General features: G+C 36.5%; 1 protein-coding gene across 3 annotated transcripts in view; it reads right to left on the bottom strand.

Annotated features, from left to right (window-relative positions):
* The window catches only part of LOC149085075 (uncharacterized), a 137,460-nt gene that overhangs the window by 26,720 nt on the left and 90,126 nt on the right, over positions 1-20,614 (bottom strand). For all 3 annotated transcript variants that reach the window (XM_089232858.1, XM_089232857.1, XM_089232859.1), the window contains exons 18-23: positions 17,196-17,252; positions 16,859-16,900; positions 16,673-16,726; positions 16,492-16,545; positions 16,341-16,394; positions 15,385-15,438 (exon numbers count right to left, since the gene is read on the bottom strand). In XM_089232858.1, the coding sequence (XP_089088984.1) occupies positions 15,385-15,438; positions 16,341-16,394; positions 16,492-16,545; positions 16,673-16,726; positions 16,859-16,900; positions 17,196-17,252 (315 nt within the window). The remainder of the gene's footprint in view (positions 1-15,384; positions 15,439-16,340; positions 16,395-16,491; positions 16,546-16,672; positions 16,727-16,858; positions 16,901-17,195; positions 17,253-20,614) is intronic.

Raw genomic sequence — 20,614 nt, 5'->3', positions numbered from 1 at the left:
AAAGAGACTTTCTTAAGTTGGTGCTCGAAAATTTTTTGTATCAGCATGTATCAGAAGCCACTAGGGGTACTGCTATTTTGGATTTAGTTCTTACTAGTTCTGAGGATCTAGTTGAACATGTTTCGGTGGGGGAAGAGTTTTCTTCCAGTGATCATCGTATCGTCAGATTTCACTGTAACTTTTCCTCGGGTAAGGTTGATAACAAAAGATTGGTTCCTTGTTTTCGGAGAACTAACTTTGATGTTTTGCGAAGAAGGTTAGCGGAAGTTTTCAAAGACCGGTTGGAATCAGTAGGGGTGGTAAGTCAATGGGAAGAATTTAGTACGAAGCTGTCCTCTGTTTTGCACGACGTCATACATTTTGTTCGAAAAAAGCGTGTTTGTACATCACACCCTCTATGGTTCACGGATAGCGTGCGGAACCTTTATCTTGAAAAGAAAAGAGCATTCAGAGAGTATAAAAGTGGACGAGGTGACCTATCATTGTTTACTGATAAAAGAAGACTGTTGAAGAAAGCGATAAGGGATAGTAAAAAGCAAGTTGAATCTAGGTTGGCAGATAACATTGGCTCTGACCCAAAATCATTTTTTCGATACGTCAATAATGGATGTAAGGGGACAGTTGGCCCCCTCTCGATAGGAGGCTCAAAAGTAGAGAGCAATGTAGGCATGTGTAGTGCTTTCAATGACTTTTTCGCGTCGGTTTTTAATGGAGATAATGATATTCGATATACGGGTGTTGCATGGGGTAATAAAACGCTCAACGATATTCAAGTGGAAGACGTGGAGGTCCTAAATCTTCTAAGAAATGTATGTGCAAGCAAAGCACCAGGACCAGATGATATCTATCCCAGGGTTCTCAGGGAAGGTGCTAATGAATTGTTGGGGCCAGTCGCACAGATATACAGGAGTAGTGTTGCTGAGGGTATCGTCCCGAGAGATTGGAAACTGGCTAACGTTGTTCCGATATTTAAGAAGGGTAGTAGAGAAGTGGTGTCTAATTATCGTCCAGTGAGTTTGACGAGCTCCCTCTCGAAAATTTTGGAAATTATCATCAAAAGGCAGTTTGTGAAGTGGATAGACGAGAATAATGTATTGTCGGATAATCAGCATGGGTTCAGGAAGGGGAAGTCATGTGTAACTAACCTCCTTTGCTTCTATGATTACGTGACTAAGGCTTTGGGTAAGAGCAAAAATGTCGACGTTGTTTACCTTGATTTCCAGAAGGCATTCGATCGGGTCCAACATGGCAAACTCTTGAAGCGTTTACACGAGATTGGAATAGGGGGCAACTTGCTGAATTGGATAGAATCGTGGTTAAGAGATAGGTCGCAACGAGTTATGGTGAACGGGGAATTCTCTGGTTGGACAGACGTCACAAGTGGAGTTCCTCAGGGAAGTGTCCTTGGCCCCATACTTTTTTCACTTTTTATCGATAAACTCGATCAGGGTATCGATGGAATTACTAGCAAATTCGCAGATGATGTGAAGCTAATGGGGGTAATCGGGAATGAAAGCGATAGGGAGTTGCTCCAGACCAACTTAAACAAGATTGCAGCATGGGCAAATGAATGGAGCATGACGTTTAGCGTAGATAAGTGCATGGTCGCTCATTTTGGTTCGAACAACCAACGGTTCTCTTACGAGTTGAATGGTGTCACTATCCCGGATGCAACTAGAGTCACCGATTTGGGAATTCTCATTGACGAGCGACTTAAGTTTTCTGAACATTGTTCAGCGGTTGTCAAAAAATCGAATAGAATGCTTGGTCTCATTTTCAAAAAGGTCTCTTCGCGTTCTCCTAAAGTCATTCTTCCTCTTTTTCGAGGCTTAGTTCGTCCTGGACTGGAGTATGCTGTAAGGTTTTGGAGACCATACCTACAGAGGGACATAGACTTGGTTGAAGGGGTACAGAGAAGAGCTACGCGTGTCCTTATTGGCACACAGGGCTTGAGTTATGAAGAAAGACTTCATTTTTTGAATATGTTTACATTGGATGAACGCAGGTGTCGAGGAGATATGATCGAAGTGTTCAAAATTTTCAATGGGATGGATAGGATGGACCATGAACTTTTAGTACACCGCCAATCGACTGCTTTTACAAGAGGACACCAGTATCGATTGGTGAGGGACAATGCAAGGTTATGGTGTCGCAGGGAATTTTTCTCCAATAGGGTTGTTAATAAATGGAATAGCTTACCCCCGGAGGTAGTAAATTGTAACACAATTGACACGTTTAAAAAGAAATACGATAAACATGTTGGGGTAAATCGAGAAGCTATCCATTCTTAGAATAAGACAACCATAAGTAATCTTTATGGGCATCGTATAATATTTTATCATGTGTATATGTTACCGGCAAAGTATGAAATGCAGGCATTCTATAGAATGCCTAGGCATTGTATAGAATGCCTGGTCGTTTCAGGCAAAGTATGAAATACCGGTTTTATTCTATACTTTGCCTAGGCATTCTATAGAATGACTAGTCATTCTATAGAATGCCTAAACACAATCCAGGCAAAGTATGAAATATCTTCTTCCAACAAATCTCTTTAGGGGCGGTATAAAATATTACATAAAATTAAAATTTCACAGAATTTTCGTCATTTTTTCCCGAAAACGTTTCCCTTTCGCTCTCGTGAAAAAGGATCTGTTGAGGGGCGGTATAAAATATTACAATTTCTTCGAATTAAAATTTCGCAGAATTTTCGTCATTTTTTCCCGGAAACGTTTCTCTTTCGCTCTCGTGAAAAAGGATCTGTTGAGGGGCGGTATAAAATATTACAATTTCTTCGAATTAAAATTTCGCAGAATTTTCGTCATTTTTTCCCGGAAACGTTTCCCTTTCGCTCTCGTGAAAAAGGATCTGTTGAAGGGCGGTATAAAATATTACAATTTCTTCGAATTAAAATTTCGCAGAATTTTCGTCATTTTTTCCCGGAAACGTTTCTCTTTCGCTCTCGTGAAAAAGGATCTGTTGAGGGGCGGTATAAAATATTGCAATTTCTTCGAATTAAAATTTCGCAGAATTTTCGTCATTTTTTCCCGGAAACGTTTCCCTTTCGCTCTCGTGAAAAAGGATCTGTTGAGGAGCGGTATAAAATATTACAATTTCTTCGAATTAAAATTTCGCAGAATTTTCGTAATTTTTTCCCGGAAACGTTTCTCTTTCGCTCTCGTGAAAAAGGATCTGTTGAGGGGCGGTATAAAATATTACAATTTCTTCGAATTAAAATTTCGCAGAATTTTCGTAATTTTTTCCCGGAAACGTTTCTCTTTCGCTCTCGTGAAAAAGGATCTGTTGAGGGGCGGTATAAAATATTACAATTTCTTCAAATTAAAATTTCGCAGAATTTTCGTAATTTTTTCCCGGAAACATTTCCCTTTCGCTCTCGTGAAAAAGGATCTGTTGAAGGGCGGTATAAAATATTACAATTTCTTCGAATTAAAATTTCGCAGAATTTTCGTCATTTTTTCCCGGAAACGTTTCTCTTTCGCTCTCGTGAAAAAGGATCTGTTGAGGGGCGGTATAAAATATTGCAATTTCTTCGAATTAAAATTTCGCAGAATTTTCGTCATTTTTTCCCGGAAACGTTTCCCTTTCGCTCTCGTGAAAAAGGATCTGTTGAGGAGCGGTATAAAATATTACAATTTCTTCAAATTAAAATTTCGCAGAATTTTCGTAATTTTTTCCCGGAAACGTTTCTCTTTCGCTCTCGTGAAAAAGGATCTGTTGAGGGGCGGTATAAAATATTACAATTTCTTCAAATTAAAATTTCGCAGAATTTTCGTAATTTTTTCCCGGAAACATTTCCCTTTTGCTCTCGTAAAAAAGGATCAGTTGAGGGGCGGTATAAAATATTACAATTTCTTCGAATTAAAATTTCGCAGAATTTTCGTCATTTTTTCCCGGAAACGTTTCCCTTTCGCTCTCGTGAAAAAGGATCTGTTGAGGGGCGGTATAAAATATTACAATTTCTTCAAATTAAAATTTCGCAGAATTTTCGTAATTTTTTCCCGGAAACATTTCCCTTTTGCTCTCGTAAAAAAGGATCAGTTGAGGGGCGGTATAAAATATTACAATTTCTTCGAATTAAAATTTCGCAGAATTTTCGTCATTTTTTCCCGGAAACGTTTCCCTTTCGCTCTCGTGAAAAAGGATCTGTTGAGGGGCGGTATAAGATATTACAATTTCTTCGAACTAAAATTTCGCAGAATTTTCGTCATTTTTCCCCGAAAACGTTTCCCTTTCGCTCTCGTGAAAAAGGATCTGTTGAGGGACGGTATAAAATATTACAATTTCATCGAATTAGAATGTCGCAGAATTTTCGCCATTTTTTTCCGGAAACGTTTCCCCTTTCGCTCTCGTGAAAAAGGATCTGTTCAGGGGCGGTATAAAATATTACAATTTCTTCGAATTAAAATTTCTCAGAATTGTCGCCATTTTTTTCCGGAAACGTTTCCCTTTCGCTCTCGTGAAAAAGGATCTGTTGAGGGGCGGTATAAGATATTACAATTTCTTCGAACTAAAATTTCGCAGAATTTTCGTCATTTTTTCCCGAAAACGTTTCCCTTTCGCTCTCGTGAAAAAGGATCTGTTGAGGGACGGTATAAAATATTACAATTTCATCGAATTAGAATGTCGCAGAATTTTCGCCATTTTTTTCCGGAAACGTTTCCCCTTTCGCTCTCGTGAAAAAGGATCTGTTGAGGTTCGTAATTTTTTCCGAAAACATGCATTGACCAGCGACGACTTCCATTCTTATTAATGTATAATCGCACCATTTGATCCACGATGTCGACTCCATATTTAATTTCGTTATTGTAGGCAACTGTTTCTGGGGTCTTTTTCACGTTTTCGTTCACGAATTCACTCAGAAACTAGTTCTGAAGTGAACTCAGAACTAGAACATTTTTAATTTTTTTTTTCTCTGATAAGATGTCAGCGTGATATCAGTTCCAGTTTTGAATACTATCGCGAGTATAGATCCTGTGTTCCTGTTTTTGCAGTTGGAGGTACCTCACGACGGTCTTTTTGAATGGTCCCAACCAAGCTTGTCCTTTTCAAAAATGCACATAATCTCAGTGATGTAAAATAATCATCTGTTGTTTTGTTTCGACGTTCTCCTAGATAAGGTTTGACTGATCGAATTATATGTTCATAGACAAGTTGATTTGCTGGTCTGGTGTTATCTGTCCCAGTGTAATCGAAACTGATTTTCTGTCCATTCAGAATATATTTGGAATCAACGCAGGCAAGAAGCCAGAATTTTATCCCAAATTTGTCTGGCTTACTTGGGATATAATGTGTAAATGGACAACTTGTTTTTGAGGGTAGAAGTTGTTCGTCCACAGTTAGATTGGGCCCTGATTTGTAGCAAGTCGCACTGTATTCTATGAATGAAATCCATAGTGAACATGCAAGAGAAAATTGGTCAGATCGAATCACATGAATTTCAAAATTTCTTTGAAACGATATCTTGTCATTGTTTGGGGAAAAAATAGAGGACCCCCAAATCTCGACGACCACAATGAATTCAGTAGGAAGTTTTTTGCACCTCTTGCATACATAATGGATATCGTTGCATCCAGTTCAAGCAAAGAAACTGACAAAGAAGTTTCATTTAGACGACGATGGGCTTCAGCTTCTGTATATGTCGAATCATTTTGTCGCAGAAAATAAGGCGTCACGAACCCAGAACACTTTCATTTATGTTTTTTGAGCGCATAAAATGTGGGGCCTTGATTTTCTCTCAATATATTTTGCGATCCTCGACATCCTAAAGTTGAGGAAGGTTCTATGATTTTCCATATGCTCCCATCTGCTGCAGTTTCTTACATCGTTTCTGTGGCTTCAACGAGTTATAATGAGTCACACCACGGTCATTTTCTGCACACGAGAGCTAATTAGACCGGGACCTACAATTTATTGCCGATTCCGAACGGCAAGCTTGTTTCTAAGCTCATCGAGAGGTTGGTGCACTAACTCCTCAATGGGGGACTTCATGCGGTCAAAATGCCGTGTCTGTTGTACCCCTGTGCCAGGAAAGTTTTCTGACAAAGACGAACCGGGTATCAAACTCGCGACACCTCTAAACATCATTTGGTACTTTAGGCGAGTATCTTATCGACCTGGGGGTCTATTACGCTCATGTCGTTATGCCCGCGTTTCAAACGTGTTTGGGGTTTGCGATGCATTGTGGGATAGATTTACGTCACCATCGCTAAAGGTTGATTTTTCTCACATCGTTACTAGCGATTTTCGTTATCGACATCGCTACGTGAAACGTTAACTAACGAGAACCGGAGACCACTCGTTATGTTCGCGTTACGGAAATAAACATGGCCGCTCGCGCGTACATTTTTCGATGAAGGTGAGAGCAACGGAGACAAATTAGTTAGAATTGGAAATTATTCATTCATTATTAATTTATCAAATTGTTCATTATAATGAATAATAATTCTCTGAATTACGTTCCTTAATTTAGTAACATGATTTAGAGACAGCATTATCGTTTAAAATGTTATCTGTACACATACTGATTGGAAAAAATTATTCATAGTGGTAAATCGTTATAAATTATTATACTCGGTACAAACATAAATCACTCTACAAAACGGTTTTTTTTTTAAATCTTGCATGTAAATGCCTTTATTCTAATCTTAAACTCATCTCAATATAAGAATATTATTTAACTGGTAAATCTCTCTACCGCGATGTTTTCAAGAAATTCACTATAATATTTTTTTTACATCTCGTTCAAAATCGACGTTAATATATATTTAAACGTCTCCAGATTTTCCCCTTCTTAATTCGTTTAATAACATTGATATTTTGTGATATCAATTAAGTATTGCTACTTTCTGTGCAGTACACAGAAGCGTAATGCAGTAAACACCATTACACACACACTATACTCTGCGCACTAAGTACACTATAAAAAATCAAAGTAAATTTTATTAATCAACAAATAAATTTTTTCTAATCCTTGAGTGCATTTTCTGATCGGAGTATAAAAAAGATGTCAACAACAGTGTAAATTTGGTGGTACTTCATTTTCATGTGTGAAACAAGAAAACCAATTTTCTAATTAATGATGTAAATAAAAGGTTACTTGTTCTTGATTTTGACTTAATATCAAGACAGTAGATAAATGTGTTAAAAACATGGTAAGATATGATATTTTTGATAGTCGTTTTGGAAATTCATCACATCATTGAACTTCAATAGAAAATCATTTTTTAAACGTAATAATTTAGAAAATTTCCCCGCGCCAGTATCATGTGCGTGCATAGCCTACCTTTTTCTCAAATGTTTGATGAAAATAAAAATAATCCGGATGAATTAAAAAAAATGCAGCTTAGAAAATTAGGGACAACCAACACACACTAACGCGTACAAATAAATAAAATAATAATAACGCACGTGCTGCAGCACTCGTTGATAGTGATGATGATTATCAGCAGCGGATCAAATTATCCGATTGGTCCATCCCTTTCGGAGCTAACGCAACTCTCGGACCAGGGAGTTTTTCGTAAAATAGATAACGACATACCGCTGGTTGCTGAGAAACCAGCTGCCCACATACATTCACTACATAAAAACACAAACATTACTCTCTTGTCTTTCCCTTCATCAGGGGGACGCGACGAGCCCCCAGCCTGTATGGGGAATATATGACCCGCATAAGGGCCAGGCATCCCCTTAAAATTTTTATTCTGGTTCTGATTCTGGTTCTGCTGAGAAAAATCAAGTTTTTGACGATGGTCGCTGAGATTTGCGTTATGAGGCTCGTTGAGAATTTGCGTTAAGGGCGTGACGTCACTAACGACCTCGCTGTATAACGACGTGAGCGTAATAGACCCCCTGGGCTACCGCGCCCGAGAAATAATTTTATATTGATTTAAATCTTCGTCATCAGAACCGCTACTTTCTTCACTACAGTTCGACATGGGGTAGATCTATGCTCTTCTGCACTTTCATCATAACTGCTTCCAGAGTTTCTCTCATCTAATCTTTGCATCTCCTGGAGTATTTCTTCAGTAAATATACGTTTTCTCGTCATTCTAAACCAATGTTTCCCAAAGTGGGCAATATCGCCTCCTGGTGGGCGATAGAAAGGGCTAAGGGGGTGATGGAAGCCACGGGTATAACATAGGATCCTATGGGTTCGCTTGAGTTGGGGGGTGATGAGGGAAAAATTTATCTGAAGAAGGGGGCGATGGAACAAAAAGTTTGGGAAACTATGTTCTAAACTAACTGTTTGAAAAGATCACATGCACTCAAATTTTCTACGTCCCAGAATAAACAATTTAACGGATAATATGGCAAGAATGCTTGACAAAAACCAAAAATGACACACCTGCTGACGACACTTGCAGATAAGAATGAGAGGAAAAGAAAGGTCACACACAAGGTCAAATGCAAAAAAGACTTTCAGAATGATTATAACCTACTTAGAAATCAATTGTGAAGACGATAGTAGTATTTACCGCATAATGTGCTAGAATATAAGGAAGGGTCACTATGACCCCCTTCGGTCTTTCTAGGTATATTATCCGCTCGTAGCTTCGTTGTTCAAAAAGGTAACGAAAGGAAGCTTTGGTATACAATAAGAACATGCTAATTCAGGAAAAGTCCAGAAATTCCAAATGGTTCGGTTTATTCTTAGCAGAGATATGTAAGCTTAAACAGCGTGCAGGGTCAAAAAGACCCCCGTTCCGTCTTTCTACTGTTAATATTTCATCATTGATAAATGGAACTTGCAAATGCGGATTATGCGATATCATTTTGTCTTGAAGTAACCGAAATTTGCATCTACGGATTTATGAACAAAAAATATAATGTATAAAGCGCCGGTTAACTCATCTATTCGAGGGAAAGTGACCGTGGTATGTCGGTCACGGAAAAAAAATTGGTATACGTAGGTTTACCATATTTTATCGGTGGAAATACGGGAGATAGAGATCCTATAGTCTGTTTCAGGTTAACTTTGCAGTGAAGAGAAAGGTAGAGAGTGTATTCCTTCGCCGCAAAATATAGTTCTCATATATCGGAGGTTTAAGATGAACCTTTATACAGAATATTTCAATTTTTTCTATGATTTTGAAAAAAATACTGAAAAAAAATCATTTTGAACCGATGTTTACTTGTTTAAAATCTTTAAATTATAAAAAAATATTGGTTACCATTATTAAAAATCCATAGCAACGGCAACGACACTCTGGCGCGATATCCTAGAAATTTTCCCCGCCAATATCACTGTCGTGTTTTTTTTCGTTACACAATTATATACTGTACATATACATTTTTTTTTTTTTCGTTATTTGGTTGAATTTTCCATAACGATACAATTTTTCATTCAGTTTTACATGCAGTTATAGGCTTACATAAAAACGAATATTCAGTCAGTTTTATTTTCTCCCAAAAATAGGCTTCAGTGAGCTCAGATATTCACTCATAGATTACAAGAAGTGTTTCTCTTCCACGAGAGTGCCGATACTATTGTGACGTGAGAGGCCCTCTATGAGTGCAGAAGTTTTGGTTACAGGTCCTCTCCTTTTTTTAATTATTTATTTTTTGCCATGTTTATGGGATAGTTTTAGTTTCCGATCACGGAGAGTGTTGACAGAGTCGCGACTTCCACTCGCACGAACGAACGTCATCTTCCACCCACCTGTTTCTCCTCATGCCCCTTGCCTTTAGCGTCTCTTGAGATACAATAAATGAGTGGGGGGGGGGGTCCACAGTGGTTTGGGCTTTCATCTGTTATGTGACAGTTGTGTCTTAATTTTCACCAGAGATAGCCACGCTAAAGTTCTCTGCTCTTCCATTCCTGAATACTATATTTTTGGTTTTTGAATATTCGTTGTAAACAAAACTCCATAAGAATAATCCGTAATAACCATGAGCAGCACATCAACCGTAACAAAAGACTAAAGCTGTCGGGAAAACAAGTGGCATCGACGTATACCGTTCGGGGAAGGGGGAGGTCGAGTGACGGAAATTTCGGCAAGAAAAGTGAGTAAAAAAATTCTAAACTTTTCCGTATCATTATTATTATTTGGTGCTATTCCTGCATTTACACGTGAAAACAGAGTTAACCTGCTTCTTCTTAATTTATTTAACATTAATTTTTTCCATATAAATTGAAGAAAAAATTAAAAATCCCCAAGTTTTTGAGAGCCATGGTTAATATACAGTATTTTAAAATTACACGTTGCTTTCATAATATTGTTTAGATTTTTTTTTTGTAAATAAATTTCAGCTGAGGGAAGGGAAATATTGCAGAAAAATATATGACTTTTTTGAAATTTTTAATGTTACTTACGGCACATCAATGAAGAGTAAGTGACACGCTGATAGAAGATAATTATTTTTTTCTAAATTTTAAAACATTTTATAATCAAAAAACAAAACAAATGATTTCAAAAACCTCACTTTAATTTCTGAAAGTATCGGCAGTGGTTTTCTTTTAATTCTATAATTATTACTAATTTAACTGTGCAATTACGTTACACGTAAAAAATATTTTTCTCAGTGAGATTGGCGAGAATCGGCCCTAGCTTACCGAGGCCGCGCATCGATACATTGGTTAAGAGGCTTTCGTTCCCATAGCAACGAGTGATGCGGTTCCCTCGTAGCTTCCCCTTCACTGCAAAGTTAACCTGAAACGGACTATAAGTAAAGAATTGCTTATTGTTAGGCCGACCATATTTGCTCGAGAAAAATACGTGAAATTGGGATTCGAAATACGGGAAAATGCGGGACAATGTCAATTATCGCTAAATGATGCCAAAAGTAAGCGAAGTCGTTAACTCGTGCTAAAATCACTGAAAATTTGCCAATCGCGAGAAATAAAGCGCCACTTCAAATTGCAGTGAATTTAAAAAAACATGACAAATGTGTGAGATGAATATTCTTGTTTTTAGTCTCTTATGAGGCTTTTTGAATCACGTGATATTTCCCTTTTTCTGGAGAGACATACATGGTAACCAATATGGCGACTTCCTGCGCAACTCATGAAAGACATAAATCAAAATTAAAGAAACGTAGAAATGAATTGGTTTTTTTTTCTTTTTGATGGGTGCTAGATATTTCGAAAATTTTCTTGAAGCTCAAGTTATCGATTTGCCTGCTTTTGCTTAAAAAAATGCTTGATTAAAGCTGCGGAATTTCTTCAGTGTAATTTATGGGCCCATAATTAACTTCAAAACATCCTAAACTATATAGATTGATGATATTGGATATTATAAAACAATACAGAAGTATTAATTCTCATTTTTGTGCTTGAGAAGATATAAATCAATGTTATTGCATGAATATCTAACTCAAAAGTAGGTCCGGCTAATTATTTTATATTTAATTTTCTGTGCTTCATATTTCTAAGCGAACTCAATTTTTCGAAAATCAAGAATTCAGTTCAATTTTTAAAATTATTGATGAGGCGGAAAACCCTACTAAATTTCCACATTTCTACGGTAAATTCGGCAATTTTAACATTGATTTCCATGGGAAAAACATGCTGTGCTTATCCCTCCAAGTGATACTGATGATCATAGGCGTACGCAGAATTTTCTTGAGGGGGAATTGAGATTTTTCTACCTTCTGAGGGGATTTTACCTTTTTTCCTGTAAAATAACACTATAATCTTGGCTCGGGGACGGGGGTGGTTCCCTTTGAGTACGCCAATGCTGATGATGATTATGATGTCTATTCCAAAAGCCTCATTATCGTGATGTAATTTCTAAGCTGGAAAGATAATTTTAATCGTTGATTTGAAGAATAAAAAGTCAAATTGACTTCGTTGAAAATATTTGAAAACTCGGGACATTTCTGCAAAAAAGTCGGGACAGCAAAAAAAACAGAAAAAAACCGGGACTGTCCCGAGAAATACGGGATGTATGGTCACCCTGCTTATTGCTATTCTATCGCTCAAAAAATTGTCAAATGTTGAAAAATTGATAATTATGGTTAAAATTGATGGGAAAGAAATGCTTATGGGTATGTACGAAGAAGGACTACAATAAATTGCTGTAAATAAAAATGTATCTCACGAAATAAAAGTTATGTTATTGATATTTTTTTAAAAATGTCTTGTTTTTGTTATGTAAAAAAGAAATACGTCACAAATATATATACGACATGAACGTTTATGTTTACAATCATAATTAATCGTACCGTGATTTGTAAGAAATTAAAATTATCTTCCTCCACGTTTTCAGTCAAGATTGAGCGAATTTCAGTCAAGTGAGTTTAGTCGAAAATACGGGACATTTTGAAAAACAAATTCGGGACAGTGAAAATAAAAGATAAATAGCAAAATATAGGCCTACTTAGCAAACGTTTTGTGTGGTGACCTTATGCATATGACACATATGTCACGCATTTCCCGGGACATTCCCGTATTTTCACTTTATTTTGGCTGTCCCGACATTTTTTGCAAGAATGCCGTGGTTTGTCGCGAATGTTCTACATTGTAGAATCTACAAAGCCTACTTTTAGATGCTTATAGTTTTATACTTTATTAAAATCAACTATTGAAATTATTTTTCGACGCATAAATTATATCACTATAATTACAACTATGAATAAGAATATTCACCTCACATACATCATGGTTTTTTTACTTACTTGATAAAGTGATCCTCAAATATGTTCAAGAGATCCTGTATGATCTGTTCAGGGAATTTGTTAATGTTAATAAACATCCATGCCCGAGAGAATCGGGGTTCGAACCAACACTTCCACAGTAAAACGCTAGCTCCCAAACTACTCCACTGCAAGACGGCAAATACTAAACGTTGATTTAATTGTTTGCCCCTTCAAACGTTTTATTTCGTTATTTTACAATGTACTTCGCGGAATCCAGTTTTGTTCACTGCAATTCTCTCAGAGTAATGCTTTGTTTCCTGCCATTGGTGTTTTTTAAGGGATTTCTGCAAAAGTTTTCAACTTTGCTTACATTCGGCGTCATTTATGGCGATGATTGGCGATGTTCCGTATTTTACCCGTATTTGAAATCCTCAGTTCCGGTATTTTTCTCGAAGAAATTTGGTTAGCCTAAATGTGCAATAAAACTTAGTGACACGATTTTTACAATCTACCAAAATTACGAGAATTCTTTGGATAGCAATTTACTTCAGCTTTGGGAGCTTAGGTCAGTGGTGAAATAATTGACGTTATGTGTCTCATCAGGCCCCTAGCCAGAAATTTCATTCCAAGGGGGATCACTTTCATTTCGTGAGGAGGGACCAAAGTGATAGAAAACTGGTTCCAAAATTTTTTACGTCGCGGGGCACTTTTCAGAATTGTTATCATTGAGCACTAAATTTGACAACATTTACAGGTTGGTGCAATGTATAAAATACAGTAATTGTGATAAATTTGGTGATTATGCATAATCGCCGGTTATTATGCACAATAATTTCATCCGTTTTGATCAGTGATTATGCATAGTAATCGATATAAATCCGGTGATTATGCGTAAATACAGATTTATGCCGTTTTGTTTACGGTAACATATAAAAGGTATTCCACGAAAAACGTCCGAAAGCGATAAAATGTTGTTGTCCGTATCCGATTTGAAATTCCAAAAAAAAATTACCCGCTTAAATTCAGTTGTGATTTATTTTGACGAATGAATTTTAATTTCACGAAAATGTGACATTTCATATCGTCCATCCACAGATCCCTTGTCAAGAAAGCCAAAGGAAAAGTTTACAGAAAAAAATTAGGAAAAATTATATTAAATTGTAATCGTATAAATGGAATATTTTATACCGCCCCTATAAACAGATCCCTTCTCCAGAGAGATAGACGTTAAGGTTTCCCGGAAAAATCGAAGAAAACTGTGTGAAAATTTAATTTGACGACACCACCCCTCAAGGGATTCCTTCTCAAGAGAGTTAAAGGAAAACGTTTCAAATTGAAAACTGTGTGAAATTTAATTTGACGACACCGCCCCTCAAGGGATCCCTTCTCAAGAGAGCGAAAGGGAAACGTTTCCGGGAAAAAATGACGAAAATTCTGCGAAATTTTAATGCGACGAAATTGTAATATTTTATACCGCCCCTCAACAGATCCTTTTGCACGAGAGCGAAAGGGAAACTTTTCCGGGTAAAATATGACGAAAATTCTGCGAAATTTTAATTCGAAGAAATTGTAATATTTTATACCGCCCCTCAACAGATCCACGAAAATTCTGCGAAATTTTAATTCGAAGAAATTGTAATATTTTATACCGCCCCTCAACAGATCCTTTTTCACGAGAGCGAAAGAGAAACGTTTCCGTGAAAAAATGACGAAAATTCTGCGAAATTTTAATTCGAAGAAATTGTAATATTTTATACCGCCCCTCAACTGATCCTTTTTCACGAGAGCAAAAGGGAAACGCTTCCTGGAAAAAATGACGAAAATTCTGCGAAATTTTAATTCGAAGAAATTGTAATATTTTATACCGCCCCTCCACAGATCCTTTTTCACGAGAGCGAAAGGGAAGCGTTTCCGGGAAAAAATGACGAAAATTCTGCGAAATTTTAATTTTATGTAATATTTTATACCGCCCCTAAAGAGATTTGTTGGAAGAAGATATTTCATACTTTGCCTGGATTGTGTTTAGGCATTCTATAGAATGACTAGTCATTCTATAGAATGCCTAGGCAAAGTATAGAATAAAACCGGTATTTCATACTTTGCCTGAAACGACCAGGCATTCTATACAATGCCTAGGCATTCTATAGAATGCCTGGATTTCATACTTTGCCGGTAACATATATATTGTTTGTAATTTGTGTTAATTGCATTTTTAATTGGGTTGCTGTATTTTTGAAACATATGACATCCATATTTTTATGGGCATCTTTTTATCAGCCACCTCGTTGGGCATTTTGCCTGTTGTGGCGTTGTATTTGTATTTGTATTTGTATTTGTATTATTGAACATATCTGGGATGCCTTGCAACGTGCTGTTCAGAAGAGATCTCCACCCCCTCTTACTCCTACGGATTTATGGACAGCCCTGCAGGATTCATGGTGTCAGTTATCTCCAGCACTACTTCAGACATTAGTCGAGTCCATGCCACGTCGTGTTGCGGCACTTCTGCGTGCTCGCGGGGGCCCTACACGATATTAGGCAGGTGAACCAGTTTTTTTGGCTCTTCAGTGTATATTCAATATTATAAAAAAATGCGCACCAACCTCTGTGCGTAAAAAAAAGGCAAAATGTGTCGAACGCTGCCATTCGGAATCAGCAATAAATTGTTTTAGTCCCGGTATAATTGGGCACTTCTGCGGGCTCGCGGGGGCCCTACACGATATTAGGCAGGTTTACCAGTTTTTTTGGCTGTTCAGTGTAAAATTAAATGTGTTAAAAAACAATACTCACAGGAAAGCCAACTAAACCTGGCTCCCCTCGTAAGCCAGGAACACCAGGAAACCCCTATGGTGGAGAAGAATAAATAAAAATTTAAGTAAAACCACTCTTTGGAATAAATAAAAAAATCATAAATTCACAAAAAGAAATTTGAAAGATAAGTTCAGAGTGACATCATCATCATTCAAAAGTTTTGGTTTGAATTTCCATAAAAAATACTACAAATGTGGTAAGCAATGTTCTTACAAGGAAAGGGTCCCAAGGTGACATGTTCAAAAAGTTTTGAAAAAATGACCACTGGTTCTACTCATTTAAATATGTACAAAATGAAAAAAAATTTGGCACAATTATTATGGATCACTCAAAAAAAAGTAAATATTAATATTTTAAATGCCAATGGAAATGAAGAGTGAATTTAAAATTTCGGCAATTCTAGAAAATTAAAGTAACGTCATTCAAACAATACATGATCAGATACATCACAGACAAAGAAAGAGAGAAAAAAAGAAATAACCAAGTTTTTTTCTAGAGCAGAGAAGTTTGAGAAAAGAAAGTGAAAAGTTTTTTTTATCAATATCCATAAGAAGCTCGAGAGGCGAGTAGTCAACTGTCGTCATTTTTAATGATTTTTTGGCTTTAATAATTGCATTCCGCTGCTAATTTTTTTGTATTTATGTGCCATAATTGTTTGAGGACGACACCTTGGGGCCTTTTCCTTGTTAATAACAAGTGAATAAACAAATAAAAGCTCTTCCTTTGAATAAAATTATAGGTTGGCAGAATTTTGTAAAACAAATCCAAGGGGTTATCACATTCTACCTTATCACGGGGGCAAGATTCTAGTTTAGTTTCACCAAACTGATGTCACATTAAAATGCAATGAAAATGTTTGTGCGAGCTATAAATTAGCTCTAATCAGAAATTTAAAATAATGCTTCAAGTGATGATGAAAAAAAACAAAAACATACTCTTTCTCCTTGTGAACCAGCATCTCCTGTTTGTCCAGGATCACCTTTTTCTCCCTTGAAAATTAAAAGTAATGCAAAAGTAAAATTCTGATCTTTAAATGATTTGACAAGAAAAACTACTCTAGGTTCAGAAATGAAGAAGTCATCTAACCTTTTCACCATCTAAACCTGGGGTTCCTTGCTCTCCTCTTTCACCTTTTTCACCCTATCAAAAGCGTATGTTGCATTAGAATGTTGTAGGGGAAAAAAGAAAAACTTTTCTTTTTGTAATGTGTGTGTGAAAACTGATAAATCACATAAATATCATATTTGAACTACAGGTACTAAAATACCTTCGATCCAATGGGTCCAGGTGCACCAAGTGGCCCTTCATCTCCTTTTTCACCCTACATTTTTTTCAGTGAAAAAGGAAAAAAAAGAAAGATAAATTCTCTTTTATCTTCCACAAAATAATAAGATTGGAGAGTTTTTCTTTTAGTTTTCAAGATTTTTTCTTCTAGAACAAAAGTCGCAATTACCCTTTCACCTTTCTCACCAGGTTGGAAGAAATCTGGCACATTCTGAAAATAAATTGAAAATCAGTGTGTTAATTTTTCATGGAACTTGAAGAGTATATCATGAAACAGAAATATTTTTATCATGGAGAAATGATTATTATGAAATTTCCAATTGATGTTACTAAAATTCTGATTATAAAGACTTTTCAATTCATCAAGATCATGTTTCCATTCCATCAAGATAAAGTTTTATCTTTTCTTGAAAAAAACAATATATATATATATATATATATATATATATATATATATATATATATATATATATATATATATGTACTTATAAAAACTATTTACTTACAGAAACTGTTGGAACATCTGATGATATACCAGGGATTCCATCTTTACCAGGTGGACCCTAAAAAAATAGAATAATGCTATATAATTTTTTTTAAATGTGCAAATTCTTAATAATAAAAAAATTGAAAATACTCTTATATTTATTTTTTTAAAAAGGAATTTTTCAAGCTTTTCACTCATTTATACTGTAATTTATTATTTTATGTATATATTATTTATAAGTTTTATGTATTTACTCATTTGATACATAATTTACTGTAAGTCCATTAGTACTGTGATTAAAATAAAAATAATTGACACAATTTCAAGATTTCTATCAACCTAATCAATGCTGACTTAAATACCCTATGAGTAAACACTGCACTTGGATTTTACACAATCAATTTATATAGCATGACATTCACGTTACTTCGTTACTGGACCTTTAATTCTGTTGACGTGAATGTCACACGCCATGTATAAAGTTGTATATCTTCAGGCAATTTCCAAAGTAGCTAACAGAGGGCACGTAAATGTCTCAACATATAAGTTCATTGGGTTTTAAGTTTTTGTGGTCTCTCAAGCCAAACAAAATTTTAAAATATCTACAGTATAGTGTAAATAATAAATAAATTAAATTCTCTCTCTCTCTCTTTATTTTCAGTACTAATTAAGCATAAGAATATAAAATATTTATGTCCTAAAATGCATTAGAACAACAGTTCCCCATTGGGGGTTCCTGACCCCCCCATAGGGTCAATGGCTTTTTTTCCTGAGAGTCCATGGCTCAATTGTCGAATTACAGATTAATGCTATGTTAAAAAAAATATACATAAATAAATTTCTTAAAAAGAAAAGTTTTAATTAAATTAACGTGCGAAAGCACTGCTATAACATTGGTACCAGCGCCGTCTAAACGCATGGGCCCTCAAGAGAAGAGGGCCTCACAAAAACGAGATCCAGTTGAAAATTTCTAGAATTCACCAGGTAGGGCCTCAGAAAAACCACTTGGCCCGGGGGCCCATGATGCTCTTAAGACGGCCTTGATTGGTACACTACAGCAGTAATATTGTTGATTTCACAAAAATTTTATTTGTGGCAAAACGATAGATAGGTCTTGAAACATTTTAGTTATTTTGCAGTCCAGTAGGCATTGCTATCAGGGACGTCTCAAGAGCATCATGGGGCCCCCGGGCCGAGTGATATTTCTGAGGCCCTACCTGGCAAGTTCTTGAAAATTTCAGCCAAGTCTCATTTTTGTGAGACCCCTTTTCTTTTGAGGCCCCTGGGTGGGCTCATGCCTTTAAGACGGCGATGATTGCTATTACATTACATTTGCTATACTGGATAAAATGCCGCCCATTGTTCGAGAATATTATTCTCTCTCGCTGATAGATAACTGTAGGGGTAATTTCCGAGGGGGGTCCCCAAAACCACTAAAAGTGTGTGGGAACTGCTATATTGGAAGAAACGTTCACGAAAGGAGAAACTGCTCAATTCGGTATAAGATTTAGATTTTCATGTATGATTTCAGTTTTATAGAAATTTCATTTGATGTAAGAAATAAATTGCATTAAATGCTATTTAGGCTGAAAGAAAGAAAAAAAAACGTACTCTTCATAACGTTCGTAAAGTTAGTTGAATGCAGCAATTGAAGCATAATTATTCAAAATTGGCGGGAAAATCTCAGGGCAAAAATAAACAGAATATTTCTCATGTTTTCATTATTTTTGGCTGGCTGATCGTTTTTATCGGGATGACCGTATTTGCTCGAGAAAAATACGTGAAATTGGGCTTCGAAATACGGGACATTGCTAATTATTGTCAAAAATAATGGCAAAAGTGAGCAAAGTTGCCAACACGTGCTAAAATCACAGTGAAGTCGCCAATCGAGGGATATGAAACATCACTTCAAATTGCAGTGAATTAAAAAGAAACATTATTTGTAGTCGTAATTATCGCAATGTAATTTATGAGTTGTTGAAGAATGAAAGCGAAGTTTTTGCAAAAAGTCGGAACAGACAAACAGAAAAAACCAGGACTGTCCGGAAATACGGGATGTATGGTCGAGACGAAAACAGGACATAGGCATGCCATCTGTCACTAAAAATTACCAAAATGTTCATTCAAAAAACACCAAATGGCGCAAAAAAAAAAAAAAAAAAAAATGGTGAAAGTTCTTTTTTTTTCTTTCAGCCTACTGCAGCTAATCGCAGAGAAAGTCTGTAGTGAAGTAAAATGAAGGTGATCATACGTCCCGTATTTCCCAGGACATTCTGTATTTTTACAGAATATTGGCTGTACAAAGCTGACCATATTTGCGTGAGAAAAATACGGCCTCCTCAATTACGGAAAATACGGGACAGGGCCAAAAAGAGGCAAAATTGCCAATTACTGCTAAAATCACAGAAAAGTTGCAATCAGAGAAAATGAAGCGCTGCTGCAAATTGACGTTAATTTGAAAAAAAAAACACGACAAATAAATATGTTAGCTAATATTCTTATTAATAGTCGTAATTGCTGACACTAAAAACCTTCGTATGGATAGCGGAGAGTGACATCCTCCTCGAATAAGTCGCCATCTGGTGGCAGTGTCAGGAATTGTGAGCTTTGGCCTGAATGAGGTCCGACTGTCCATGTACGGTCGCCTTTAGTGCACACGAGCTCCAAGGAAAGATTGCGATATCCGTTACAGGGCCGTCTTAAGAGCATCATGGGCCCCCGGGCCAAGTGATTTTTCTGAGGCTCCACCTGGTTAATTCTAGAAAATTTCAACCAGATATAATTTTTGTGGGCCCCCTCTTCTCTTGAAGCCCCCGGGCCGTGCCCAGGTGGGCCCACGCGTTAAGACGGCACTGATCCGTTACCTTTGTAGTCTAGTAGTCTAGGGCGCTCTCCCGGCGAGAGAGAAGGCGTAGGTTCGATTTCCTGCAAGGACAAGAGAATTTTCTCTGAGGCATTGAGAGGAATGGTGACCCTCACAAAAATGCACACTTATTTTGCATAATAATAACCTTCCAAGGGGCCCCAAGAAAGTCTGCCCCGAGACCCCGAGAAGGCACACTACGGCCTTGGAGACAATTACTTCTCACCCCTACGAAACTTAGGGGAGGGGTGAGAACATATTTAATAAAATAGAAGTTATTTCCTTCAATGGTATTCTGAAACAATAATGAATCACCAAAAGAATCCAGAAATTCGAAAGAGAAAAATTGCCCTTTAAAGAGTCAATCAAATTGCGCAAATCGCAGTGGATTTAAACGAAGTTTATACGAAAAAAACCTTTAACATGACAAATCTGTGGTGTTTGGGCAGAACATGATAACTCCAAAATCATATTTTTGAGATATAAGCATTTTCATTGTCATTTAAAAAAAAAATAAAGCATACACACAAATGCAAACGAAAATATAATACATCAGCATGTTCTTTAGCCTACGC

Source organism: Pholcus phalangioides, unplaced genomic scaffold, assembly GCF_987345545.1.
Source record: "Pholcus phalangioides strain wild (caught in Gottingen) unplaced genomic scaffold, Ppha-v1.0 ptg000007l_1, whole genome shotgun sequence".
Lineage (NCBI taxonomy): Eukaryota > Metazoa > Arthropoda > Arachnida > Araneae > Pholcidae > Pholcus > Pholcus phalangioides.
The sequence above is the reverse complement of the archived record's forward strand: the minus strand, read 5'-3'. Positions and strand labels throughout refer to the sequence as shown.